Genomic DNA, 24,395 nt, shown 5'->3' with positions numbered 1-24,395 from the left:
TTGAATTTCATTTTTTGGATGTTTTTAATTTTATGTATTTTAGGAACATTGTGAACAGTGTTTAAACAAAGGGTGATCCAGGGCTTTCTCAATTCTCCTGTAAATTGGATCAGTTGTGCAGCATGGGCTAAATCCTGACTGATGCAGAGTACTTGCAACTTCTGTTTATACTTCCTCTTTAGCAGTGTAGTAGTTCCCAATGCCTAGGACCAGACCTTAGTGGGTTTCATCCCATTTATTACTAAATATTCTGGAGTCCTGTCTCTGTTAATGAAAGTTCTTTGTGGGATCCTCTCCAAAATACACAAGAACAGCAAGAATTAAGCACCTGATGAGCTTTCAAAATGAACTTTGGAGCATAACACATGCTGTTCCATCCTTCATATAATTCTGAAGGCCTTGTACATGGAAGTTATTGAAAAAATCATTCCCTTAATTTCACTGGGCTTTGCATCAGGAGACTAATGCTTATATATAATGAGAAAAATGTGCAGATTCCAGTTGCTTCTTCCCCACCCCTGTGCTGGATTCACAGTTGTGGAGAACCTGTAACTCCCTCTGAAATCAGGATATTTCACTGGGAGCCTTAAAAAGAAATGAATGAGGACTGCGAGCTTTGGGACAATAGAGAATTAACTGTGGGGACAAAGATGGTGTAGCAGATGAGGGCTTCAGTGTTTTCCTGGAGGCTAAAATTGTATAAGGAATTAGTGTCACTGAAAGTTATTTAATTAACCCTTTCAGGTAGGGAGTGAAAAATACTGTTTCTCAGAAGTCTAGTTAAATAGCTGTCACTCAACTAAAACTCTCAAAACGCTTCCCTTATTGGGTTACTCAGCAGAAATGTTGCAACCTGATTTGACTGGCATTTTCTAAAGTAACAATTTGAATTTGTATTTAATAAAAATAATGAAATGATTTCAAATACCTTGATTGTAATTCAGATTTAAGCTTTGTTTGCATTCAATTTCCTGCGGTAGTCACTTCATGCTTGGTTCCTGTGGTTTGGTACAAAGCATAATCAAATTCTATATGGTTACTTGTGCCCTAAAGAAGGCCCAAATCTCCCTAAAAATGGCAAAATCAGCCCGAAAATGGTGCTTGGGAATTTTCACCAAGTTTGTAACAATATAATGAATCTAGCCAGGGAGACAAAAGAATGTGGCCAGAGCATACTCTACTTATTTCTTGCCCAGTAACATTGGGCTTGCCTGTACTGGTTATTCCTGGAGCCAAATGTGTTTGCAGCCCCACGTTAGAGATATGCTGAGGTCTCTCCTAAGGTCTAACTTCTGCACTCGGGTATGGCAACAGTGTCTTGGGGAGAAGCCCAGAGTGACTTGGGTGTTATGAATTTAAAGATCACTGAAAGAAGTATTTCAGAAAATTCCTGATAGCCATGGAGACAGATAAAAGCCAGCATGCCACGCTGTACTTAATTTGTTAAAAAAGCTCAATTTTGTTTCTTAATGCTGGGTATTTAAACTGATCTATAATTGAATTACTTTGTCATTCTGTTCTTCATTTTAAAAAACAAAACCCAAACTATCTTCCCTTTTCTAATGTAATACTAAATTTACGTGGAAATAAATGACAATGGTACTTTTTGCTGCTATGTGATTTCAAAAGTTAAAGCCAAATTCTGATCTCAGTAACACTTGAGTAATGTCATTGAGTTAGGTTTAAATATAAAACTGAATCCAGAACTTGTCTCAACATTTACAGCTCTTGTTCTGCATCAGATATCATTTACACTTAGGTAAATACTTGTCTTCTGTACATCTTTCTAGTGTATAGCTCTGTAGTAGTGACTTCAGTTTCAATCAGACCTAATGCGTTATCATCATCTCTGCGCTTCTATTAAGAGTGTACAGATCTTTCCATTTTAGGGATGAAGCACTGTTTCACCTAAATATTTGAAATGATTCTTCAACCCAAGTGCATTAAAAAAGGGGATAGTAATAACACATACAACTTTTATTTCTTTGTGAAATGTCATAATTTGATTACTTTTTGGCAGTAGTTCTAAGAAGTTTGTTTTGTTTTTTTTTCCCTTGTAATGTGTTTTGTAGAAAACGTGCTTTTGTTGTAAATCAGAAATGTCTTGTCTGGGTACATCACTGAGAAACAGTAAATTTTTATAGATAACACTTCTATTTGAAATAAATGCTATTATTCAGGTTTTTGTGTTTCCTCAAAATACTTCAGATTTAAAAAAATCTTCCCTATTTCCCCATAGTAGCTTAATCTCTGACACGCTTACGTAAAGCTTTGAAATTAGGACAGCAGACCAGCAAACTTCAGTCTCTGATTTAAATTATACATGTCAGTGTGAGCCAATTCCTTAAAAGATATTTCAGTGCAGTAGGTTTTTAAAGAAGAAAGCAATGAAGTTTTGTGATAAGCGCACTGTTTTTCCTGAAAAATACAGTAAGCTGCTGAACATCATGTTTGACCACAGTTTTGTGGAAATCCACGATAATAGTTACGCATTTTGATAAATAGTATTTTTCCTTTTGTTAAATTAAATATAGGTGAACTAATAAAAGACCTGTGTGGCTTGATCCCTCTCTCTTGCTGCTTGATGACTACCTCCAGTGTGGACCAGCTGAAGGTCTATTAAATGGGTTCATGCAGCTTGATTCATGCACCATTGAATTTGGGGCAAAACTCTTATTGGCATGTGTGGGTGCAGGGGACAGGTGTAAGGTATGTCCCAGGAGGGATATTCCCAGTCCTTCTTGAGCAAAGACAAGCCCACATGGAAATAAAAACTTGGAATGCCAAAACCAATCTCTTTCTGCATAAGCAAAAGTCAGACTAAAGTCAGGATCCCAGTAATATGGTATCTGATCTACCCACATCTAGAACGGCTGTGCTGCCAGAGCCTGCCTTGTGATACTCAAGTCACTGATTCTGTCATATCGCTGCTAGCGTGCTTTTTTGAATCAGGCCTTTGCCCGAAGAAGCTAATTTCAGTAACTTTTTTGGTAGACTGGGCAAATGGTAAAGTAAACTAGTTAGCATTAGGAGTGTAAATGGCATTTTAGACTCAACCCTGTTGCTTTGGATGTCATTAAAGAGCTTTGCCATCAAATTCAAAGGGAGAAAGATGATACTGTTTGATCAAAAAAAAAAAAAGTATAAATTTTGATATATCATAGAACTTTTAGATGGTATTTAAACTGCTTCTCAAGAACAGTAATAAAACAAAAATTGGAGTCAATTCACAAACAAATAATAAGCCTTATTTTTATACTGTGGGGCATAGGGGGATGTTCTACTGGTTAATCAAGCCTTGAGATATAAAATAGGTTAATCCGGTGCTGCTAGTCTTGCATCCTTGCCTGAGAAAAAGCTGCAGGATGGATAAGTGCTCAGGTATTAACATGTTCTGACACTGGGCATGATTCTGTCTCTCTGAAGTTAATGAGCCGCTTTCTCTTGATTTCTGAGAGTGCCAGATTGGGACCAGCGTGTCTGCCTCTGACATTAAAATAAAACTTTGGAAAAACTTCTGTGTAAAAAAAACATTAAATAGATACCCTGCTTCCCAGCTTAAAAAAAAAAAAAAAAAAAAAAAAAAAGGTTGCCCCGAGGATCCAAAATTGTCTCTGGGGCCCAACAAACAATAGTTCATTTCTTACTCTAATGGCAAACTCTCTAGAGCTGTGGATAAAAGAGCGTTTAGTGGAAAAGCACTGTGAGTTCCCAGAGCCTGTGGGGATAGCTGCTCGGGCACCTGATTAGGATTCCAAGTGAATGTGAATTCGTTTAACAATCCCTTTCAATGTTGTCTTTTGTGCAGACCGGTTTGGACTTGGACAGCCAGGCAGGATGCCTGCTTCTGTGAATGCCATGCGAGTCCTGAGCACAAGCACAGATCTGGAGGCTGCTGTGGCCGATGCACTGGTAAGAGGAAAAATACAAAATGCTTCCGACACCGGAAAGTGGCTTAAAGTTACCTGTACGTACGTTCTCCTCTTTCTTAATAGCTTTGTTCTGTTTGTGCCAGTGTCTGATGCTGTAGAGTTAGCTACCTTTTTGCTGTTTTGTCTTTGGGTATGTCAGCAGCAATATTTGTTTCCTTATTCCATGTTGGTTCTCCACGGTTGTTATCAAACAGACCGCTGTGGCTCAGTGCTAGAGTGCAGGACAGGTTGAAGGAGCTGATTGTCTTTCACTTGGCTGCTAGAGGATGTACACAGCACTGGGAGGGTGCTCGGGACCCATCAATCCCATTACCTGCATGAAGACTTTGTCAGAAACACAGTGTTCTCTGTTAGTGTCAGTTCCTGATCAGGTTTCAACAAGAACTGAGAATTTCACAAGTTCCTGCCCTGTGTTATTTGCACCTGGCTAGATACTTGGGTCAGCTCATAACGTGCCTTGCATGTATTCTGTACCATCTCATGCAGTTAAATTGAAATGTATTTGTCTAGTTTGCTGCTAGTACTTTCAAACATTCAGTGCATTTCCAAGTAAATTTATTGTCATTTTTTGAAATTGTATTTTCCTGTATAATCTTACTGTACTATAATATCTCTCGGCTAGAAACCAGAAAGTGTTTTCTGCTCTTCAGAAGACAAGTGTTGAGATAAGCCTGGATTGAGATTTACCCTGGAGTGTTTGGGGGAGAGGATGTGTAGAGGCAGAAGTTACTGTACAGCATTAGCTGGGTACCAGTGTACCTTGGGTCTTCTCCAGCTCTAGACCTGAGCTGAGAGGAGGATTTCCTGATGTATCTTGAGATAGATATTTCAGATCTCTCTTTATGGAGAGTGAACAGTGTCCTCAGAGTTTGTGACAGATGTCCTTTTTCCATTTCCTAGTTCACTTTTCCTGGGTATGTCTAACATTTTCCTTTTTATATTTGATTATCACCCAGCTCATGTCACCTCCATTTCTAGATGATTATTAGAGTACTCCTAGACAAATATCACTCTTTACAAAGTCTACCTTTCCATTAAAAAAAAAAAAAGTATTTGTGAATAATGTAAAGGTAGGACAGTATATAATAGATGGCACTGTTGCATTTAGTGGGCTGAAGCATTAGTGGGCATTTTTCATTACCAAATACAATAGCTTGTGAGTCAATTGCTGTTCTCAGCACTTCAAATTTGCCACCAGAGCAGTTCAGGGCATAATTATAGGTGATGGTTTGCCTGCATAAATGAAATCAGGCTGTATCCCTGAATGTGAGCAGTTGCTGAATACAGGTTTCTTGAGGGAGGAGAGGATCAGTGTTTCAATTCACTGCTGATCACCGAGATATCTTTCGATGTGACTTAATCTTCAGCTAGACTTACAGAGTTCCCTTCTAAACATTCCAGTCCTTTAAACTAAATAACATTATACTGGAATGTTAAAATCTTAAAGGATTGAAGACTTAAAAGGGAAATCCTTAAGTCTAACTGGAAACTATGCAGTGCTGCTGACTTGGTTGATCAATCTGAATTTGTATGACTTTAGGGGATGCACTGTGATCTTGTTATTCCCTTCTTTCCCACCACCCCAATTTGCTCTTTCTTGGTTGTCGTCTTACCACAGGCAATTTACAAACTCTGTTCAGGCTCCTTCTGAGAGAGTAATGTGATGCCAGTTTTTACCCAGCAGGCTTGTTTTCGGAGGAGTATTCTTTTCGCTGTAGTAGGAATGAAAAGAACTTCTCCAAAGATGGATTCAGCCAAATACTCAGTTTAAACAAAATACAGTGGGTCATTTTGTGACCTCTGCTCCCTGTGTACAATTCGCGTTGGATCTGCTGCTTCTGTTCAAGAGCTGGACTTGGCCTAAACCCACAGTGTCTGTACTGGGAATCAGTGCTCAAGATCTGTCAGAAGAGCTCAAAGGGTGATAGAAACTTGGGCATTAAGTAAGGCCTTTAAGCCAGGGGTGCCAGCCAGGGGGTCTTAAAAGAAGCTAAGCTTCAAAAAAGTGTGGTCTAAGAACCATGGGTTGAAAGAGAACTTGGTTAAGTGAAGCTGATTAAATGTGCTGTACTGTAGATAGTGGTTTCCTGACATCAGAATTTCTTTCCACGACTCTAAAATCTACTATCTAAAAAGCTACTAATAATATGTGGGGAAATAAATTATTACCAAAACTCTGGTATCTTCCAGAGCAGCGTTTCTGAAAAGTAAGCAAAGAGGTGCTGTATATAGATCTGTCATAAAAAAAACTTATTAACAGATAATCTCACTTCCAAGCTCCCTAATGGAAATTGTAGGCTATATGAATAGAGCAACAGTTAGGAGATCGTGTCAGATGTCATTATACCCACTTTTATTTTGCGTAAACTGTTTTTTCTTTTTTAATTTGCTAAGACACATTTGCTATACGTTTTTGTTGCAAAAACAAACCCTACATAAGCTTCTGACATAATTCTCTATGCTTTTTCCCACCCTTCAATATTTTCCTGCCTACAGCTCTTAGGAGACTCCAGGAGCAAGGTACTAGTGCTTTCTTGACTTTTTATTTCTACTTTCCAACTTTCCCCACCCTGTTGCTAACGCCCATGATACTGCACTTGAGTTAATTTCTATGCTTCAATCCTGCAGTCCTAGTGGAAGCAAAACTCTGCTAGATTCACAAGTCCAAGAACTGCAGGACTGGACACTGGAAGGAATTCTGTAGCAAACACTTTAGAATATAGACAATCTGTTTCCAATACGTTGTCTTATCAGTGCCGTTCTGTTAAGGTTCATTTAGGAGTTTGTTTTGTAGTATAGCATACAATTTGTTTTGCTACCATAATTCTAATATCCCTTCTCTTAAGGATCGAAATTGTCAGAGATGTACCTAAGGGAATCAGGTCCTCTAATGCCATGCTATGGAATTGAGTGGGATTTGAGTACTCAGCTCCCTTAGCCTCTAAAAAAACCCTAGCTCAAACTTACAGAAATTGTCATTTCCTATATCCCAGTGCATTTCTAGAGTCATTTCATTATCAACCTCAAAGTGGTTGTGCATGCCAGCACAGATTCCTTCAGCTCTTTCTTCCTTATCTTTATTTTTTTTTCTTGAAGTAGAGGTTGTATCATCATAGAATCTGTAACAATGGAACTGACCATTATTGACAATAAAACTGCATATGATTTCATTACCAGTAGTTAATTCCACTGCACATAAATATCTCACTTTCATGCTGGGGAAGGCAGGCCCTGCTCCCCTTAGTCACTCAAATAGTCTCATTGAAATCAATAGGATCTGTCTTGCTCTACTGTGAGAGGTAAGCAGGCAGTGCTTGGTGACGTCTTTAAAACACTTATGTCACTATAACAATAGCATTAGTCTTCCTTTTAGTCGTTACGGATAGAATGTTTTTCTTTTGGTGTTGATAAAGCTATATATAACTTACTAAGTCTGAATTTCCCCTTTTCCAGAAAAAGCCAGTGAGAAGAAGATATGAACCCTATGGGATGTACTCTGATGATGATGCTAACAGCGATGCATCAAGTGCTTGCTCGGAGCGCTCCTATGGTTCCAGGAACGGGGGCATTCCACACTACCTGCGTCAGACTGAAGATGTGGCAGAGGTCCTGAACCACTGTGCCAGCTCCAACTGGTCTGAAAGGAAAGAGGGGCTCATAGGTCTTCAGAACTTACTGAAAAGCCAGCGGACCCTGAGGTGACCTTGATGGTTTTATAGTGTTAGTAATTCATGAGAGATGCCTAAAGTCTAGAGTCAGTAATACCTACCTGCCTTATGGAGACAGATGGTATCTTTCACAGCTCTGAAGGCTTTGTCTCCACAATGTGGGGCTTTAATTACTTTTGGAAAAATTTCTGCTGTCATCAGTGTAATTTGTGTTAAATTTGTATTAGTAATGTAGAAAGGACTGAGGTAAGCATGCTGTCTTCTCTTAGCCTTCCTTTGTCTCATGAAGACCTCCAATGGTAGGTCCTTGTTGCAGCACAGTGAGATTTCCCACAATGATGGTATTGTAAATGCGCTCAAAGGGTGGTACCGTTTTTACATTATTCTGTTTGAACCTTCAGTATTTTCTTCCCCAGCAACTCGGTAGGTGAAACAAATACTCACTGCACTTACTCTAAAATGATTCAAGGTGTGTGTGTTTCGAAGATGAGATCAGACGATGCTCTCAGTATGTTGGGTATACTTTGACACTTTATAAAGGCTGTGTTAGGTATAATTATAGATATTATTTGTAACTCTTAAATCTTCTATCAGAAGCTTGAGTCTCCTATAAATGGTGTAGTTTATAACCTAGAGGGCAGTTTCTTCAGGCAATGAAGTAGGTGTACCAACTCTGAAACTTTGCTTATGGTAGGAGAGGCAGACCTTCTTCCCTTGTTGAAAGCCACAATAAACCCTTCAAACACCTTTGGCATGTCACACGTTAAAACACATCTTAAAATTACCCAATAGTCATGTGGAAGCTTCATATGGCCACAGGTCATGTTACCTAAAGTCAACTGGCTCTTGGGCCGTAGACTTTTCACCCTTAGTTTATGGTGAAAGTATTTGGAAACAAGCTGTTTATCTCTTGGTTCCTTTGAAGATAACATTCATGAATAGCTGTGATGTTTTTATTTTTCTGTTGTGAATACTATGCACTTAAATTATGACCAAGTTTTTAAGTTGTTGTATGGTTTATAGCCTACCTACTTGGATTTGCACAATTGTTTCCATTTTAAAAGGCCTTCATACTGGCTAAAAATATTTGATGGTTCATGTTAACAGACTGAATGAAAATGTACTGAGAGCGGGCCTGGGAAGGTTATTCTCTTGACATCATAAAAATATTCTACCACTTAACATGATGTGGTACAGTCCTTAAGTGGGAAGTGCTACAGGTTTTTAATATGGGTAGTTAGAGTCTCTAGATCAGAGATGCTTTTTGATGTGGCCTATTTACAAGTCTTTTAAAAGATAATTCCCACTTGTATGCTGTCTTTTTTCTTTATTTTAATGAACTGTCTGGAGAAACTGTGACACCTCATATACTTGTATGAAAAAGCTGGGTGAGACTTTGATTTTTGCCATAAAGGTGTGTGAGGATTATAAACAATGCTTTGAGTGCTGTTGGGGATAGTTCCAAGGGAGGAAAGGCTGAGAAGGTTGAGTGATGGGCTATTATCCAGATCAGTAGCTCTTAGCAGAAATGCTGGTAGAATTAACTATTGTTTCCAACCCTGCTGGTTGCAGTGTTCGAACTGTACTGCTGTCACTAGTCCCTCAAGCTAGCAAGTTCTCTTAGCTTTGGTCCTGAATAATTTATAAACCTGTCCCAGAAACTACACCCCTGCAGAGGTTTGGGGGTTTTTTGATACTGGGTTTAGTTTTCTAGATTATATTTCATTTTGTTTTGCTTTTAGTCTGCTTCCTCCTTGATTCAGGGTTGATCTGGTGCCCGTTCTAATGATTAGATTTTATCATCTTGTTTGTTCCCATGGCATCTTGCAGAACTTCATCAAGGTCATTAGTCCAAGGGGCAAGTCTGTTCTGTCTTCTAATTAAACCTGATGTCTTCTGTTGTGGTGTAACAAATTTAATAAAAGGCAGTGATGTGGCTAGGTTTTCTTTAGTACTCTGAACTGAAAGATGGCTGATCCTATATTAGATGGGATTTGCATATCCAGAAAGATGTGCATGCAAAGTGGTATGGTGCTTACCTATCCTCTTTGTTTCGTATAGCTTCATGTGGCCTAGTTCTCTAAGGGTTCCCCATAAGGTCTTCTAAATAAAACAAGGCCAACAAGTTCTTAAGGAAATGTTCTTCCACTGCCTGTTTCAGTTTAATACTTGCATTGTTACCTCTGGTCCATGAGCTTTTAGAAAGAGACATGCTTATACTTGCTGCCTTCATGTAACCTTTGTCCAGAAAGAAAATTAATTAGAGTAATAAATAAGGGTTCATTCAAAGAGCTGCAATCTGCATGAAGTCAGGAGAGCGTTGTAGAGCAATCATTTTGAGACTGTGCAGTCTTATCTTGAATGAAGCAGACAGCTTGCTGTGGTGTTGTTACAAAGACTTTTTCTTCTACATCAAACTCTTAAGACCATTGGTTTTGTGCCCTTCTAAAATTTGGTCAGCCTTTCATGCATAGATTTATTTGAAAAAATGTCCCGTACTACTTATAAACAAACTAACATAAAATACCTGTAGACTAGTAGCATATTTTGCCCTGTTCTTTGAAGCTTCTTTTGAGAGAGAGATATGTTGGTAGACTGTAGAATTAACGTCTTTCTGGAAAGAGGGTACCTGTAGTCAAGACCTGAATGGCTGTTCTCTGAGCAATTCATGTGCATTTCACTAGTTGCTCTGGTTTCATAGTAACTGAAAAATATCTAATTGCATCCTAACTGTCTTGCTCTGTTTTTCTTTGCACAGTAAACAAGCAAAACTTCTGCATTCTTTGGCAATTTGCCTTGCAAGAAAACTAAGACTCGTATTTTCAAGACATTGCAGATAAGAGCTTTGGCACCAAACAGTTCTGCATTTGACTCAAACTCAGTATCATATGAAAGGGACCCTGTCGTGGTTTAACCCCAGCCAGCAACTAAGCACCACCCAGCCGCTCACTCGCTTCCCCCCCACCCGGTGGGATGGGGGAGAGAATTGGAAAAAATGTAAAACTTGTGGGTTGAGATAAGAACAGTTTAATAGGACAGAAAGGAAGAAACTAATAATGATGATAACAATAATAAAATGACAAGAATAGTAATAATAAAAGGAATGGAATATACAAAACGAGTGATGCACAATGCAATTGTTCACCCGCCAACTGATGCCCAGTTAGTTCCCGAGCAGTGATCCACACTGCCCCCCACAGGCCAACTCCCCCCAGTTTATATACTGGGCATGACATCACGTGGTCTGGAATACCCCTTTGGCCAGTTTGGGTCAGCTGCCCTGGCTGTGTCCCCTCCCAACTTCTTGTGCCCCTCCAGCCTTCTTGTTGTCTGGGCACGAGAGGCTGAAGAATCCTTGACTTAGTCTAAGCACTGCTTAGCAACAACTGAAAACATCAGTGTGTTATCGGCATTCTTCGCATACTAAATCCAAAACATAACACTATACCAGCTACTAGAAAGAAAATTATCTCTATCCCAGCTGAAACCAGGACAGACCCATACATCATTCTTTCTTCCCCTGGCATAAAAAGAACATTACTGAGCACCTAATAATCTCTTACTAATAGGAACTTAGATTGTGCCTTAATTTAATTATCTTCTGACTTACTAGGTTGCCCACTTGATAATCTGGTTTCCATTTCTATATATTTGTCTCCTCAGTGTGCCTGCTGTCAGCCTTTGGAGTCAGTTCTGGTATCTGTTAATACCGTGTGATTCTAGACTGATTTCACTGAGGCAACTGAGAGTTTAGACCAAAATATTTATGATTAGTACATACTCAAACAGCATGAAAGTTCTGATTTTACTTGAAAGTTTGAATTCCCTGACACAAAGGACACTTGAGAAACCTATGCCTAGGCTGCAGAAGACCTGTGTTTCAGTGAGTCAGCAAGCTTGTCACAGGCAGAAAGCGAATACCTCCCAAATGTGCACATTTCAAGTTGTTTTCTGCAATCCAGAATATAGAAGAAAATAGAAGCAGCAGAAAATACAAGTGTCTGGCTTATGATTTTTTTAAAAAAATGTTTATTAGATTTCTTGATGTAAGACTGGTGTTCCCAGCAGTTAAACTGGAATGTCAGTTAAGGCTTTACCCAGGTACAGAGTTTTCAGAAGTGTGACCTAAGTAACACTAAAATAAAGAAGGTTAAATCTTTCAGCTGTTAATATTTATTAGCTTTTTTGCTGCAACTAAAGCTTTAGCATTAATATAATGTTTTATTTATGTATTTTAGCCGAGTCGAGTTAAAAAGGCTATGTGAAATATTTACTCGCATGTTTGCTGACCCTCACAGCAAGGTAAGATCGCAAAGACTTGTCTCGCTCTCTTACTTTACCATGTGTGCGCATTTGACACTGTTCCAAGATGAATGCTTTGTATTTCTACCCCTGCCATCTGCTGGGGGAAAACTGGCATTTATAAATCTCCTTGATTTTTATCTGTTCTACAATGAAGGGTTGTGTCTCAGTCTCTCTTATTTTGCTAGGAACTGGTTACTGCGTGCTTCCCAAGAAGCAGCCTAATGCCTTTCAGATGTCAGCTCCCGGAGCGAGAAGTTCAGTTTTACCTGTACTTCTCTAGGGAGTGTCTTGGTGATACACAGTAGAGTGGGGTCTGTGAAGGGTAATACGTCATAGTTCAGCATCACGGTCACTGGGGTTTGTGTATTTACGTATACACCTGGGAGCAGTACAGGGTCTCACACTTCTGGATCTCGTATCTAAAGCCTCTAGTATAGCCACTTTGCTTTCTTTATAACACTGACCTTAAGTTAAAGGTTAAAGTTAAAGGTTGTGGCGTTAATTTACAGACATCTCTTAAAATGAAATAAGCTAGGGAATGGGGAGGTTGGGCCCATAGGCATGTTCAGACCCAGTGGTCTTCTGTGGACAGGTAAGTGGGAGCAGGGAGAGGGGAAAAAGGAGGTTTGTGCCCTTTCGCGAGTAGGTTTGCTGGTTGAGGGCAACTAGTAATGGCTGGGTAAAAACATTTGCCATTGGGTTAAATAACAGTCTGAGAAAGAATAAGTTGTATAAATGTTTGTACTTCAGACCACTTGGTAAACGAGTTTTAATAAACGGTTATCACATGGAAATACCTGGGCTGGCATAGTCGCCTGTCACAGGTCTTGGTCGAAGTGTGCATTTTTGGCCATAATTATAGTCTGGACCAGCTGTCCCACAGGCCTCGCCAAGTGTGGGAGTTCCTACCTGTAAGGTCTTAATGTTTTGGTTCTCAAGGGTTCAGTATGTGTCATGGAAAGGGTGAAGGTGTGGCTATTTGTTTACAAAATATTTCCAATTTCTGAGTAAGGTGAGGGTTGATTGCACTCTGGACTCAAGTATGTCCTCTGTGGCAGCGGTGACCTGTCGTCTGCGCTGCTCTTATAGAATTACTGCTACAAACTCATTAGCTGTGGTCTTAAACATATGTAAACTTTGTTACATATAAACATATATAAACATATGTTACTCTTATGACTAAGGAGACTGGATCTGATCCAAAGTATATAATGTTTAAGTAACTCGGCTGAGAAGAGATTATGTTTTAAGAAAATGTAAACTTTCAATGAATGCATCTTTTATCTGTTGACAAACTGCATCTGAACAACCAGCCTAGATCACTATGTGTGCTAACGAGTGGTTTGTTTTGTTGCATGGCCTGCTTTGCTGTGGAATTCACAACAGAGAGTAAGTGTATTCTCCCCCTTCCCTCATTCGTTTTATGTGATATTTTAATATGACACGTTTTAGACGTCTGATTTTTTTTCTTAGAGCAATGTAGTCACTAAAATAATTCATTCATGAAACTGTCTATAACAAAATCATCCTGAAACTCAGATTGTAGCCCCCTCCCCTTTGATTATTTTTTATTTAAAGCACTGTATTCCTTTTTGTGACACTTGTTTTGTTTATAGGTCTTCAGCATGTTTCTGGAAACCCTGGTTGATTTCATCATCATTCATAAAGATGACTTGCAGGATTGGCTTTTTGTTCTCCTGACCCAGTTGCTAAAGAAAATGGGAGCAGATTTGCTAGGGTCTGTGCAGGCAAAAGTTCAAAAAGCTCTGGATGTCACCAGGTAGAGTACTCCGACGGCACATGTTATGGAGGTTTTTACAGGATTACAGGAAGGCATCTGATGAACGTTTTAGAAACCCAGCAGTGCCATATATTTTGAGGGCTCAGTCTTGATGAATACCAGAATAAAGGAGAACAAAGTTATGTCACTGTTTAAAGCATTGAATAAAAAAGGCCTGTCTCTTCTAAATAGATCACTTTAAAGCATAACATTTAAAATGTGTAACTGATTAATTTTGTTAATTTGTACTTTTGGTGCGCATGTGCTTAGATATTGATTTTCTTTTTGATTGATGGAAAAAAAAATACTTGCAGTGTTCAGAATATGAATGGTGCTTTACCACAAAGTTCAGAGCATCTTTCAGGTTGTTCAAACAGCAAATAATGGTAATGTCAGGATAAGGCCTTGAATGCTACTGCGATGTGCACACCAACTCTGTAGTCCATGTTCTTTTCTAAGGATGTCCAACACAGGACAGTGTTAGAATAAAGATTGGTTCATCCTGGAAGTAGGATAATTAAAAAAAAATAAAATTGTAGTAACAGGAGAAAATAGGATAGAGTAGGGAAAAAGAAGAGAGAAATCAAAGCCAGGTATGAACTCTGAGAACAAGATAAACCAGGCTGCTACTAGAGATAAGGGAACAAAGCACAGCCTGAAATGGAGGAGTGGATGGGTGTGCCAAAAGCTGGATAAGTGTACAGAAAGCAGATAGAGTAACAGTGTGTAAAGGGTATTGATTTAGCCCTTTTCTCCAGTATTAAATTAGTAACTAGCTAATCCTTAGACTTGGAGTTTCTTTGGTCGATGGTAAAGTTAAGAGGAAAAGCATGATAGGTGTTGAAATCTGTTGTGTAAGCTTCAATGTACCAAGTTAATTTAGTCCTGAAAATTTGTTGCATCATATTTTTGCCTTTGTTTTCTTTGGACAGGGATTCTTTTCCATTTGATCAGCAATTTAACATTTTGATGAGGTTTATCGTAGATCAGACCCAAACACCAAACCTGAAGGTCAGTATCAAAAGCCTTTTCACTAAAGATCAACATGGTTGTCTTAGCTTGGCCTGTGAGGCATACTATAAAGCATAGACTCATGATAGGATAACTTACTGTAAGTACTGCACAATATAGAAATTATATTGGTAACTTTGATTAACTCTCTTGTTCTCCATTTTAATAAATCTAAATATCTTTAAAATAGGGCCCTATAACTCATCACAAGTCATTAAGAGTTGGGCTTTAAGCACACTGGAACATATTAAAGTTTAGACATGGAAAATTTCTTTTCACCCTGGTCTTGGTGGGAAGAAAACCTGATTGTGCAGGACAGAAGGGAGCAGACCCTGTCTGAATGGCTGGGAAGTTGGGAATCTAGGCACACCTTAACAAGTACTTGTTGCACACATCAGACATAGCATGTGTAGGGTTTGGAGAAAGGAAAAAAACCAACAATAAAAAATAATCAGAGCTTTCTGTTACTGCATCCTCCCAAAGGGATACTGTTGTGCAGACCGTTTTTCAGGAAGTTGCTGTTTCAAGGCTATAGAAACACTGTAAACTCTGGAAGTAATACACATTTATCTTCCAGAGACAGGAATATACAGGATGCCAAATGACTCAAGTGTTCTTTCTTCAGTCTCCCAGATTTTGTGTCTTTGGAGACTCCAGCATCAAGCATTTGGTTTGAGACCAAAAGCTATGGTTTGGCATCCAGAACAATAACTGCTGGTGGAAACAGTGTGGTGGTGTACTGATTTGCTTATGCAAACACACAAGCAGACACATGTATTTCAAGCTAGTTCTGATACTTCATTGCGGACTTTTACAACACAAAATTTATCCTGGATAGAAAGTGGCTCTTGTCTCTATGTCATGTTTCAAAAAATCATGTCACAGGGATATTTATTTTCCCCCATGTGATGTGTCTTGTCAATCTGTAAAGGTATCTGTTTATTATAGGATAAATCCATCTTTGCTAACACGTGAGCTTAACAAATCCCTTTTCACTTCTCAGGTAAAAGTTGCTATCCTGAAATATATTGAGTCCTTGGCAAGACAGATGGATCCAACAGACTTTGTGAACTCGAGTGAGACAAGACTTGCTGTATCTAGAATTATAACTTGGACAACAGAACCAAAGAGCTCAGATGTGAGAAAGGTAATAAGTCGGGATGATGAAGTATTTGCAGTAATTATTGTTCTTCCCAAAAAAACCCCAAACCCAACAAAAACCAGTCATAAAGGCAATGAAAAATACAGTGATTAGATTCTAACGTAAAAAAAATGGATTTTTACATACTTTACTGTCCAAACCAAATTGCTAATTTAGTGAAGACACATTTCTGAAGCATGTCTTCATATAGGTTTTTTTTTCCCTAGTAGGTACTTAGCTGTGTGACTTTAGTAGTACTGTGCAAAATGAGATCATAGTTTGAAAATGTGTTTTTTCTTGAGCAGTCTGGAAATATCTCTAGGTTTTTGTTTATTTAGGTGAAGGCTCACCGGTTTGTACACTCAAATGAAATCCAGCACAAATTCTGTGTTGTTATAATGTTAAAAGAAAGTAAAAGAATCAGTAAGCTGCCAGGGGCTCTCAACTCTCTTAAGAGCTGTGTGTTTATCTCAGCCTGGAAAAAATTGACACATTTAGGTCAGGCCTGGGTAATACAGTTACCTTGTTCTTTATCTTGCTCTAGATGCAAGTGTCAGGCAAGCTAAAATGGGCCAGATAGTGATACTCATCTCTCCCAAGAGAAAAGTGAGACTTAGCTTTATGTACCTGGTACCTGTAACACAATTTAAAACTACCTTCTCTTCCCAGCCCAGATGTAGAAATATATTCCAGTAGGAGTTGAAGGCTTTGAGATGCACTTGGATTTAAAAAACCAAAACACTTTAAGCATTTCAGAATGTAAAAATTGTATATTTTTACATTCTACATGCACTTAAAATGTTGAAATATTACTAGAATAATGTATTATTTTATAACTTTGGAAATAAGATAATTATTTCTGCGATTAGTGATTATTTGGTTCTGCTTGAAAAATCAACTGGGTATCAAAGGTGCTGCAACTGCAGCATTATCTGATAGCTGACACAAGGCTTCAAAGAAGCTTTTTGGGTCTATGCTGTTTGCTTTCTGACATACAGCTGATTGGATCTAGAGAAAAATGTCTTATCCTCTTTTCTGAAGACTTTCTGCAGAGGTTATTTGCACCAGTGTGACTGAAATTTGCTTCTGCAAGATAGTCTGCCTCAGACAAAAAGGATGACTTTAAATGCTGGACTTAGATCCGGAATAATGTGTTTCCATTTTGATGCTTCCATGTACAAAGTCAGAAAGAATTAAACAGGCAAAGAAGCTGCTTCTCTGTTACAGTTCAAGTAAACCTCAAGCAGTGTACCCTGGTGGCCTGTGAGAGGGAGTTGTGATTAATTTAAGTAGAAATATACATCAAAAAGCAAAATCTCTGCATAGTGCTTGGCAGAAGAAATATTTCACCATTAGGGGTCATCATTGCTGCATGCAAAATTGAGTGAAGAGTATCTGCAGCAGCTGAAAAAATTGGCTGTTTGCTGTGAAGCTGTGGGATGTGGGGGAGTGGGTGTTCGCAGTGTGGTGTCCATCCTGTTTCAGAGACTTGCAGAGCTCTGGCAAAACTTCCAGCAAACTCCACCTGAGCAATACCTGGGCAAGTCCCTTGGGGCTGACAAGAGATTACAGAATCTAAGTGCTTTTCATTAAACCTGCATGTGACTTGGATTTGCCTCTGATGCTTGTAGCTTTCAAATAAATTATTACACAGTTAAGCTAACTTAGGCTAGTAAAAATGAACACCCAGGTGATCTTTATTTCATCATACCGTTGCTGTACTATGGTTTTATTAAGAACACAGTACAAACCACAGGCTTTAAAAGAAACAGTGCAGCAAAGGATTTACAAGCAATCATTGGCCATTCTCTGTCAGGACTGTAGTTAACAGGCTAATAAATTCATTATGCAGTAACGAACTGGATTATCAAGGGCCAACCCAGACCAATAAAATGTTCTGAAGAGCACAATTAAATTGTTGTCCTTTTTTTTTTTTGAGACTATAACTTGGAAAAAAGTACCTTTTTTATATCGAGATGATTCATTTAAGCATCAGAAGATGCTGCCCTCATGGAAGGTATTATGGTGGCCTTTAAGATCTGAGGTTTTCTAAGTGCAGAGCAGACCATGCATTGTAAACATAAACATTGTCACAACCGAAAAGTGGAGACAGCAGCTGAGGTTATGGGGGAGATGGAGAAGAACCAGTTCAGTCTTCAAATGATCAAAGTACTACAAGAGGCCTGTAAAAAGTATAAAATAAGGTAATTTTTCAATAGAATCTGGATTTGAAACCACCAGTGCAATCAACTCGGCTCCTGCAAGCTGACAAGAGCACACTTTGGTTTTGGTAGTGAGGAGTCTTGGCTGGTGTAGTCCAGTCCACGTGTACTACTGTGGTTGACTTGGTGGAACAGAGATGCCAGTGCTCAACTAATTCTGGAGGCAGGGACTCGTTCCCCCGAGAAATGCAGTCCCGCAGCCAATGTGGTTCTCACCCAGATTTGAGTTACTGAATGCTACTTTAATGCAAGTAGCATCTGTGTGCATGATGGCCATGCTGTTCTGTCTGGATTTTACCTTTGAGCAGATGAAGGTAAAACAAGCTTGCTTATGCTGGTGGTGAAGTATAAAAATGACCTCTGTCAGTGGAGAAAGCATGTGGCTGCTTTAGTCATACAGATCTGATCCTATGGTAGCAATCAAGGGGTCTGTTCAAATGTTTAATCAAGCGGTCTTTCAAGAAATGGATTATATTTTTAGTCAATAGTGAGATTATCCTTTCATTAATGATCATCAGTCCATTACTAGTATTCATTATGTGTGATGGTCATGGAGGTCCCAGCCCTGTAGTGTTAAGGCACTGGAGAAAAATAGAACAAAAAGTGGCATTTAGTCCAAAAACCTTTTTTAAACTGAATGATACAGCTTTATTAATAAACTTTGCATAGTCTTATGATGACTACTTAAGCACACTTAATGAGCACACTTAACCTGCCTGACACCTGACTTTGAACTACAGATCATGTTTTATAGCTAGTGAAATCAGAAAGAAACTTAGTCAAAAGAAATGCTGTTGTGCATAAAACAGTTTCTGTTCTCGTATGGAATGATATCTGTAGCAAAACAAGCTCTGTTATCACAAGAAAAACATGATGTACTTTGAGGAACATATGGTTGATACTACAGAGTGTCACTGACAAAATGTCACGATTCCCTCTCAGGGTAGAAGCCATTTGAGCTGCTGATAGTAGCTGTGAACTATGTATGGTCAAAATTATTGTCAAGCTTTATGTTTAAAATAAGGTGATCAGCAGTGTACTATGGGTAAATATTTGTCTTGTTTTAAAGTTTGTTAATACTTCTGGGTGTTTACCCTGCATTCAAGTTAAGATTTAGTTCCTGCAAGCAGTGCTAGGAGAAAGGTGAAAGACGTTTGTCCTCCGTGCTGAACAAAAGCCATTGGGTAGGAACAGGTCACACAGCACTCTGTGGAGACCTGGATGGGATGAGGTGCCAGTGCAAGGAGAGCACGTGTTGGTAATTTCCACACATACAGCCACCTTGCTGCCTTTTCCCCACGCAGAACATATCAATGGGCGGGGCACAGATCAGGATTTCAGATAACTGAGCTCTAATTTTGATCCCAGTAGTGTCTAACCTTGTGTGCTGCACCTGACTTTCCTCTGCCTTGGTTTATTCCTCTCTGTAACAGGGCATTAAGTCTGATTTTTTTCCTCTGGAAAATGGTTAAGATTTGATGAAATCATTTTACATAAGCCAGTCAATTACCACACAGAAAAGTAATACAGTGGCAACAGAAATACTGTGATGACTGGTCTGAGGACGTTATACTGCCAGCAAAGTTACTGTGCAATCCTTACGTAGGTGAAGTGCTTATTGAATTTGGATGACAGGCTCGGGCTCTGTGTGGGAACTTACTTTGATCTTGGAAAAGAGCCATCAGTTTGAGAATGGGAATGAGAACGAGGCTTCTGCTCTGAGTCTGGCCAAAGCCTAAGGAAGCCTCCTGTCCAAGGCTCGAGGGAATGGAAACTTTTATTAAATGTGAGTGCTCAGCATTTGAGGGGTGGAGTCATCAGTGAGGGCACACAAGATCTCAGCGTTTAGGAGGAGCTTGTACAGGCTGAAGGGGAGCAAGGCCTTCTGAGGTGAAGGGCCAGTGACATTGCCTACCGTCTTGTTAATCAGCCAAGCTCTGGTCTTAACAATAAATAACAAGATCTGTATTGCCTGATCGCCATTTGGACTACTAATCTTGGGGAAGAAGAAATTTTTCCTTTGTGCCAGATACCCTGACTGGCTTCTCTGTTGATGAAACATTCCTACAGTAGTTCTATTTTACAAGCCTGAATGCCATTTTACACGTTATGGGCAGCCTTGCGTCACATGTACATCATGTTCTGCCTTCCGCTTATGTAACCGGGAAAACTTTTTCTTTCAACTGCCCTGCTCGTTACTGAGTTTGGCCAAGCTGCCCTTGAGTACAGACAGTGGATGGGACTTGGTAAGAAACTAGAACCGTTGCAATGAATCCAAAAGCCCGGGAGAGTGCATGTGTTACTGTTGTTTGCATGAAGTCCCCCTCAGACTACCTAGGAGTAGGGCTCTCCTTGGATTGGCACCACTGGTTTGCAGCTGAAGTCTAGTGGTGTCCAAAGAAAACAAGTTTGGGATCAGATTTTTTCCTAAAAGTGATTAATTGAGAAACTATTTCTAAATTATATGGGAAAATAAGGAAGATTTCAGAGAGAAAGCAACAGGTCAACAAATTCTTCGTGTGCTCAAACAGCCAAAGAAGATGTATTTACATCTTTAACTAGTAGTCCTAGATGTCATTTCTTGAGAAATATTGATGCTGTCACTTTGATAAGGAAACAATATCTATCAATAAAGTCCAGGGCAAGTTTGTTTACAATATTGCTGTGATGTCTGTAGGAGGACCAGTGATAGACAGGAAAGCAAACACTGCTAAGGAAATGAAATTGGCGTCCTTTGCAATGTGATGCCATGAGACCTCTAAAATCTCTCCTGAAGCTTTAATTTTCCATCTAGCATCAGGCTGATTTGAGTAAGTCTTTGACAGAAGCTTCACTGTAAAAGCACACCCAAAGACTCTTAGTGAGCTGAAATGGCATTGTTCATCTTTACTGGTGTTGGGCAATAAACGCTGTTGGTCACGGCCTGTTACAGTAGCAGTGGCAGAGAGGAGGTTTGCAGAAATGCTTTTGAATGGCAATTTGTTTTAATATTCCTCAGTCGCAGGCCCTTGCCTTTTTGGGTCAGAGGCTTCTTGAGCACTCTTGCAATATTCCTACACCAGATTTGTGCATCTTATGGACTCTATGAAGAGCCAAGTTACCAGAGAACCAGGGCTTAGGATTTCATTTCAGGCTTATGGAGTCTTAAACAGGACTATGTCCATACTGCTGAGGTCAGCCTTTTAGCCAAAGGATGTTCCTAAAGAAGTCAAACTCAGCCTAAATGCACAGGGGAACTCCTTTCAGGCATTTAAACATAGTCAGTGTTAGGAAAAATAGTGTAATATATAAAAAATGGCACCTGGTGGACTTCAGTGTTTACTTGATTTAATGCTATTAGAACAAAAAGGATCTCTGTGTCCTAGCTGTGTTTCCAAAATAGTAGCCGTCATTTTCTGTTTGTTTTGAATTTGATGCTAGAGAGCTATGAGAGCCCAAATATTTTTAGTGTACTCAGTGTAAGGAAAATGGATTTTCCCAATGTTAGTGGCCAGAAAATCATCGCATGCTTGTTGGAAACATAGTGCTGCGGTAGATTTCCTGAAAATGAATCTCTTTGCTTTATACAGCCTTCTAGTATCCTTTGAGATGATAGCAGTTTGTGATGTAAGCACATTTTCTCAATTTGCTTGAAACAGTTAAGAGCTAGTGCATGATAATACAATATAAGAAATTGCTTCACAGAATGTGTATACTCATGCTTATATTATGTGTCTGTGCATAGTATGTTTGTGTCTACGTGCCATTTATATAAGTACACATACACCTACATAGGTATAGGTGATGTATGTCTTTTGAAAATTGAGATTAGAGGTGATATTTATATGACACATTGTAGAGCCATTCAATACACAGACCATAGGCTGTTTTCTCTGCATGGCGATGTTTAAGGCTGCCATACTTATTCTAGCATTTCAAAACTCCATGCAGATTAAAGTGCATGTTTTCATTAGAAACCATCTTATTTCAGTAGCTTTTCTTCTTTCTTAGTTTATATGTGGGACCCTCCCCCTCAGAATTGACTTACATCATGCCAGGTTTATAATGAAAGTTTCTCAGTTGTTAATGAAATATAACCTTTGTTTCTAGCCCTGAAACCTGTTTTTGCAACAAATGGCATTTTGTAAGGAGCAAAGTTACTCGGAGTAGCCTTCATCAGCTTGAATTCTGGGGTAACATCTGGCTTTCCAGAGATAATGAACATTTTTGCCACTGTCTTTGCTGTGCCCAGGTCACACAACAGCAGCACACAAGGAGTCATAATCCATTATAGAACAGTAATCCGAATATGTGATGATTCAATGCTGCATAGTTTTTGCTGGCACTTGTTTGAGATGCTTTCGACACGTGTAATGCAACCATCCATGACTTGTGAAAGCCCTTCATGATATATTAAGTGTGTGCTATATAAAACACAATAGCAATGTGGATTTAATTTGTATGTGAATTCTGTATTTAAATCTGTTAAACAAATTCTTCCTTTTCAGGATGTGGATGTAAACAGCATATTCTAATAGAAGTCTTTCGGGGAAACTGTATGTTTAAAAACTTGTGCTCAAGCTAACATGCTTGGATTATGTATGAACTAATGAAGCCATTCTGCTTCATATTACTATATCAGTAACGTGGATGTCCATACTCATCTGATTCTAGACCTGAAAAAGGAACAAGCAGGAGGTTTGGTTTGGTAGATAGTCTGTTAGCTGAGTGCCAGCTAACACTTAATTGGCTGCTGGATAGTGTACGTAAATAATACTTGTTTAGAGCCTGCAAACACTCTCAGTAGATGTGAATTAACTCACTTAACATCAGCTGTGCTCATCAGAGAATCAAAGCGTTGCTCTATGCCAATGTATGCTAATACAAGCTGCCTAATGTGTCACTGCTGCCTCTCGATCTCAGTGGATCTATATTTCATGTGCAGTTTAGTATAATTCAGAGCGACATGAGAGAGAGAGCGCTTCTCAGTTGCAGTGTGCCTTAAGTTATTAAAACCACATTTGCCTTAGACTTGATGGTGAAATGAATGACGCATACAGAGTAAGATTACATTTCTCAAAAGTGAGTAGATGTTAGTGTGGATCTTCCCCAGACCGATCACATGCTAAAAGGCAGTGTAGGCAGTGTTGGTCTAGAAGACTGATGCCCAGACTGGATTCAGGAGTTTGCAAGTTCTTAATGGCTTCTTCCTCTGAACTTAGACGCCTGTGAAGATAGGTGTGGGCAGGTACAAGTGCCTGTTCCCCTACTCCTGGCTGGCCAGACACAAGTGCCATCTCGGTGCGGCACTGCCTAGGCTCTGCACCTCAGCTTAGGTTTTCAAGTGGTTATGGAGGCCCTCAGGAAGCTGCCAAAGCAAAGCCTTGTAGGAGAACTAAGGGGTGATCTGTAAGCCTGAGAGTTGTGGCTGAACTTAATTTTGAGCCAGTGCTGCCCTCTGCTGAAAGGAATGCTCTTCTGGTTAAATCAAATATGAATGTTTTTTGTTACTTGAAATTAAGCAACCGATTAAAACTCTTCTGCAAAAAGATACCATGTGTACTGTTTAGATGATTTAGTTGAAATCTATGCTTTCTCTAAATATCAACTTTCCTGTTTGTCAAACCCAGACCATGCATAGTTGGGTGGGTGAGGATTTGCCAGCTAGGACAACTACAGCTTCGTCAGGGCCCGGTGAAGGAAACTTGGAAGAGAAATGTAAACAGGTAGACTAAAAACCGTGTGCACTAATCACACTAATCGTGTTTGCAGTCTCAACTCAACTGTCTAGCTGTGTAGAGAGACCTTGACTGAGAGCCTGAAAAACGTGTGTCTGTCTGTGAAGTAATTTTTGGCTTTGGTGTGCTTTTTCTGTTAACTCTCTTGTTGTAGTCCCTTGTAAACAATCAGGGTATGAGGCCCTCTCCTTTTATGAGGCTGCCCATGTTGCGAGCCCATCACCAGTAGAAGTTTGAGTAACTCAAACTGCTTTCGTATATCTTGGGCAACTAGCTGCTTATTCTGCTTGGTCTATTCCACCAGTGACAGCAGCAATCACAAGGCACTTGTGTTAAGCTTAGGTCACTGACCACATTTCCTTTCTAAAATCAATGGGTTTTTCCAGTTAGCCTTGATCTTTTTGCTTAATGAACCCAAACCATTTCAAAGAGACTTTTTTATAATTCAGCAAAGTTGCAGAGGTTACAGATTTTAATAAATCTGGCCAACACCCACTGTCTAGGTGAAAACAAAAAACAAAAGTTGCTAAACCATTTGTGTCCCTTTAGCAGCTGACTCTGTTGGGCAGCATGAATTGCACTGACCTAAGTGTGAAACTCTGGGAGCTGCTACCGTCTT

The 24,395-nt window shown here is 39.4% G+C and overlaps 1 protein-coding gene across 3 annotated transcripts in view; it reads left to right on the top strand.

The window, feature by feature from the left end:
- CLASP1 (cytoplasmic linker associated protein 1) overlaps window positions 1-24,395 on the top strand; it is a 189,358-nt gene that overhangs the window by 126,775 nt on the left and 38,188 nt on the right. For 2 of the 3 annotated variants that reach the window (XM_049804231.1, XM_049804222.1), the window contains 7 exons: window positions 3,809-3,912; window positions 6,429-6,452; window positions 7,386-7,630; window positions 11,839-11,902; window positions 13,522-13,685; window positions 14,618-14,696; window positions 15,700-15,843. In XM_049804231.1, the coding sequence (XP_049660188.1) occupies window positions 3,809-3,912; window positions 6,429-6,452; window positions 7,386-7,630; window positions 11,839-11,902; window positions 13,522-13,685; window positions 14,618-14,696; window positions 15,700-15,843 (824 nt within the window). The remainder of the gene's footprint in view (window positions 1-3,808; window positions 3,913-6,428; window positions 6,453-7,385; window positions 7,631-11,838; window positions 11,903-13,521; window positions 13,686-14,617; window positions 14,697-15,699; window positions 15,844-24,395) is intronic. The other variant, XM_049804241.1, reaches the window with a different exon arrangement.

The sequence above is a fragment of the Accipiter gentilis genome, chromosome 1, assembly GCF_929443795.1.
Source record: "Accipiter gentilis chromosome 1, bAccGen1.1, whole genome shotgun sequence".
In the NCBI taxonomy this organism is placed as follows: domain Eukaryota; kingdom Metazoa; phylum Chordata; class Aves; order Accipitriformes; family Accipitridae; genus Astur; species Astur gentilis.
This window is presented reverse-complemented; position numbering and strand designations above follow the sequence as displayed.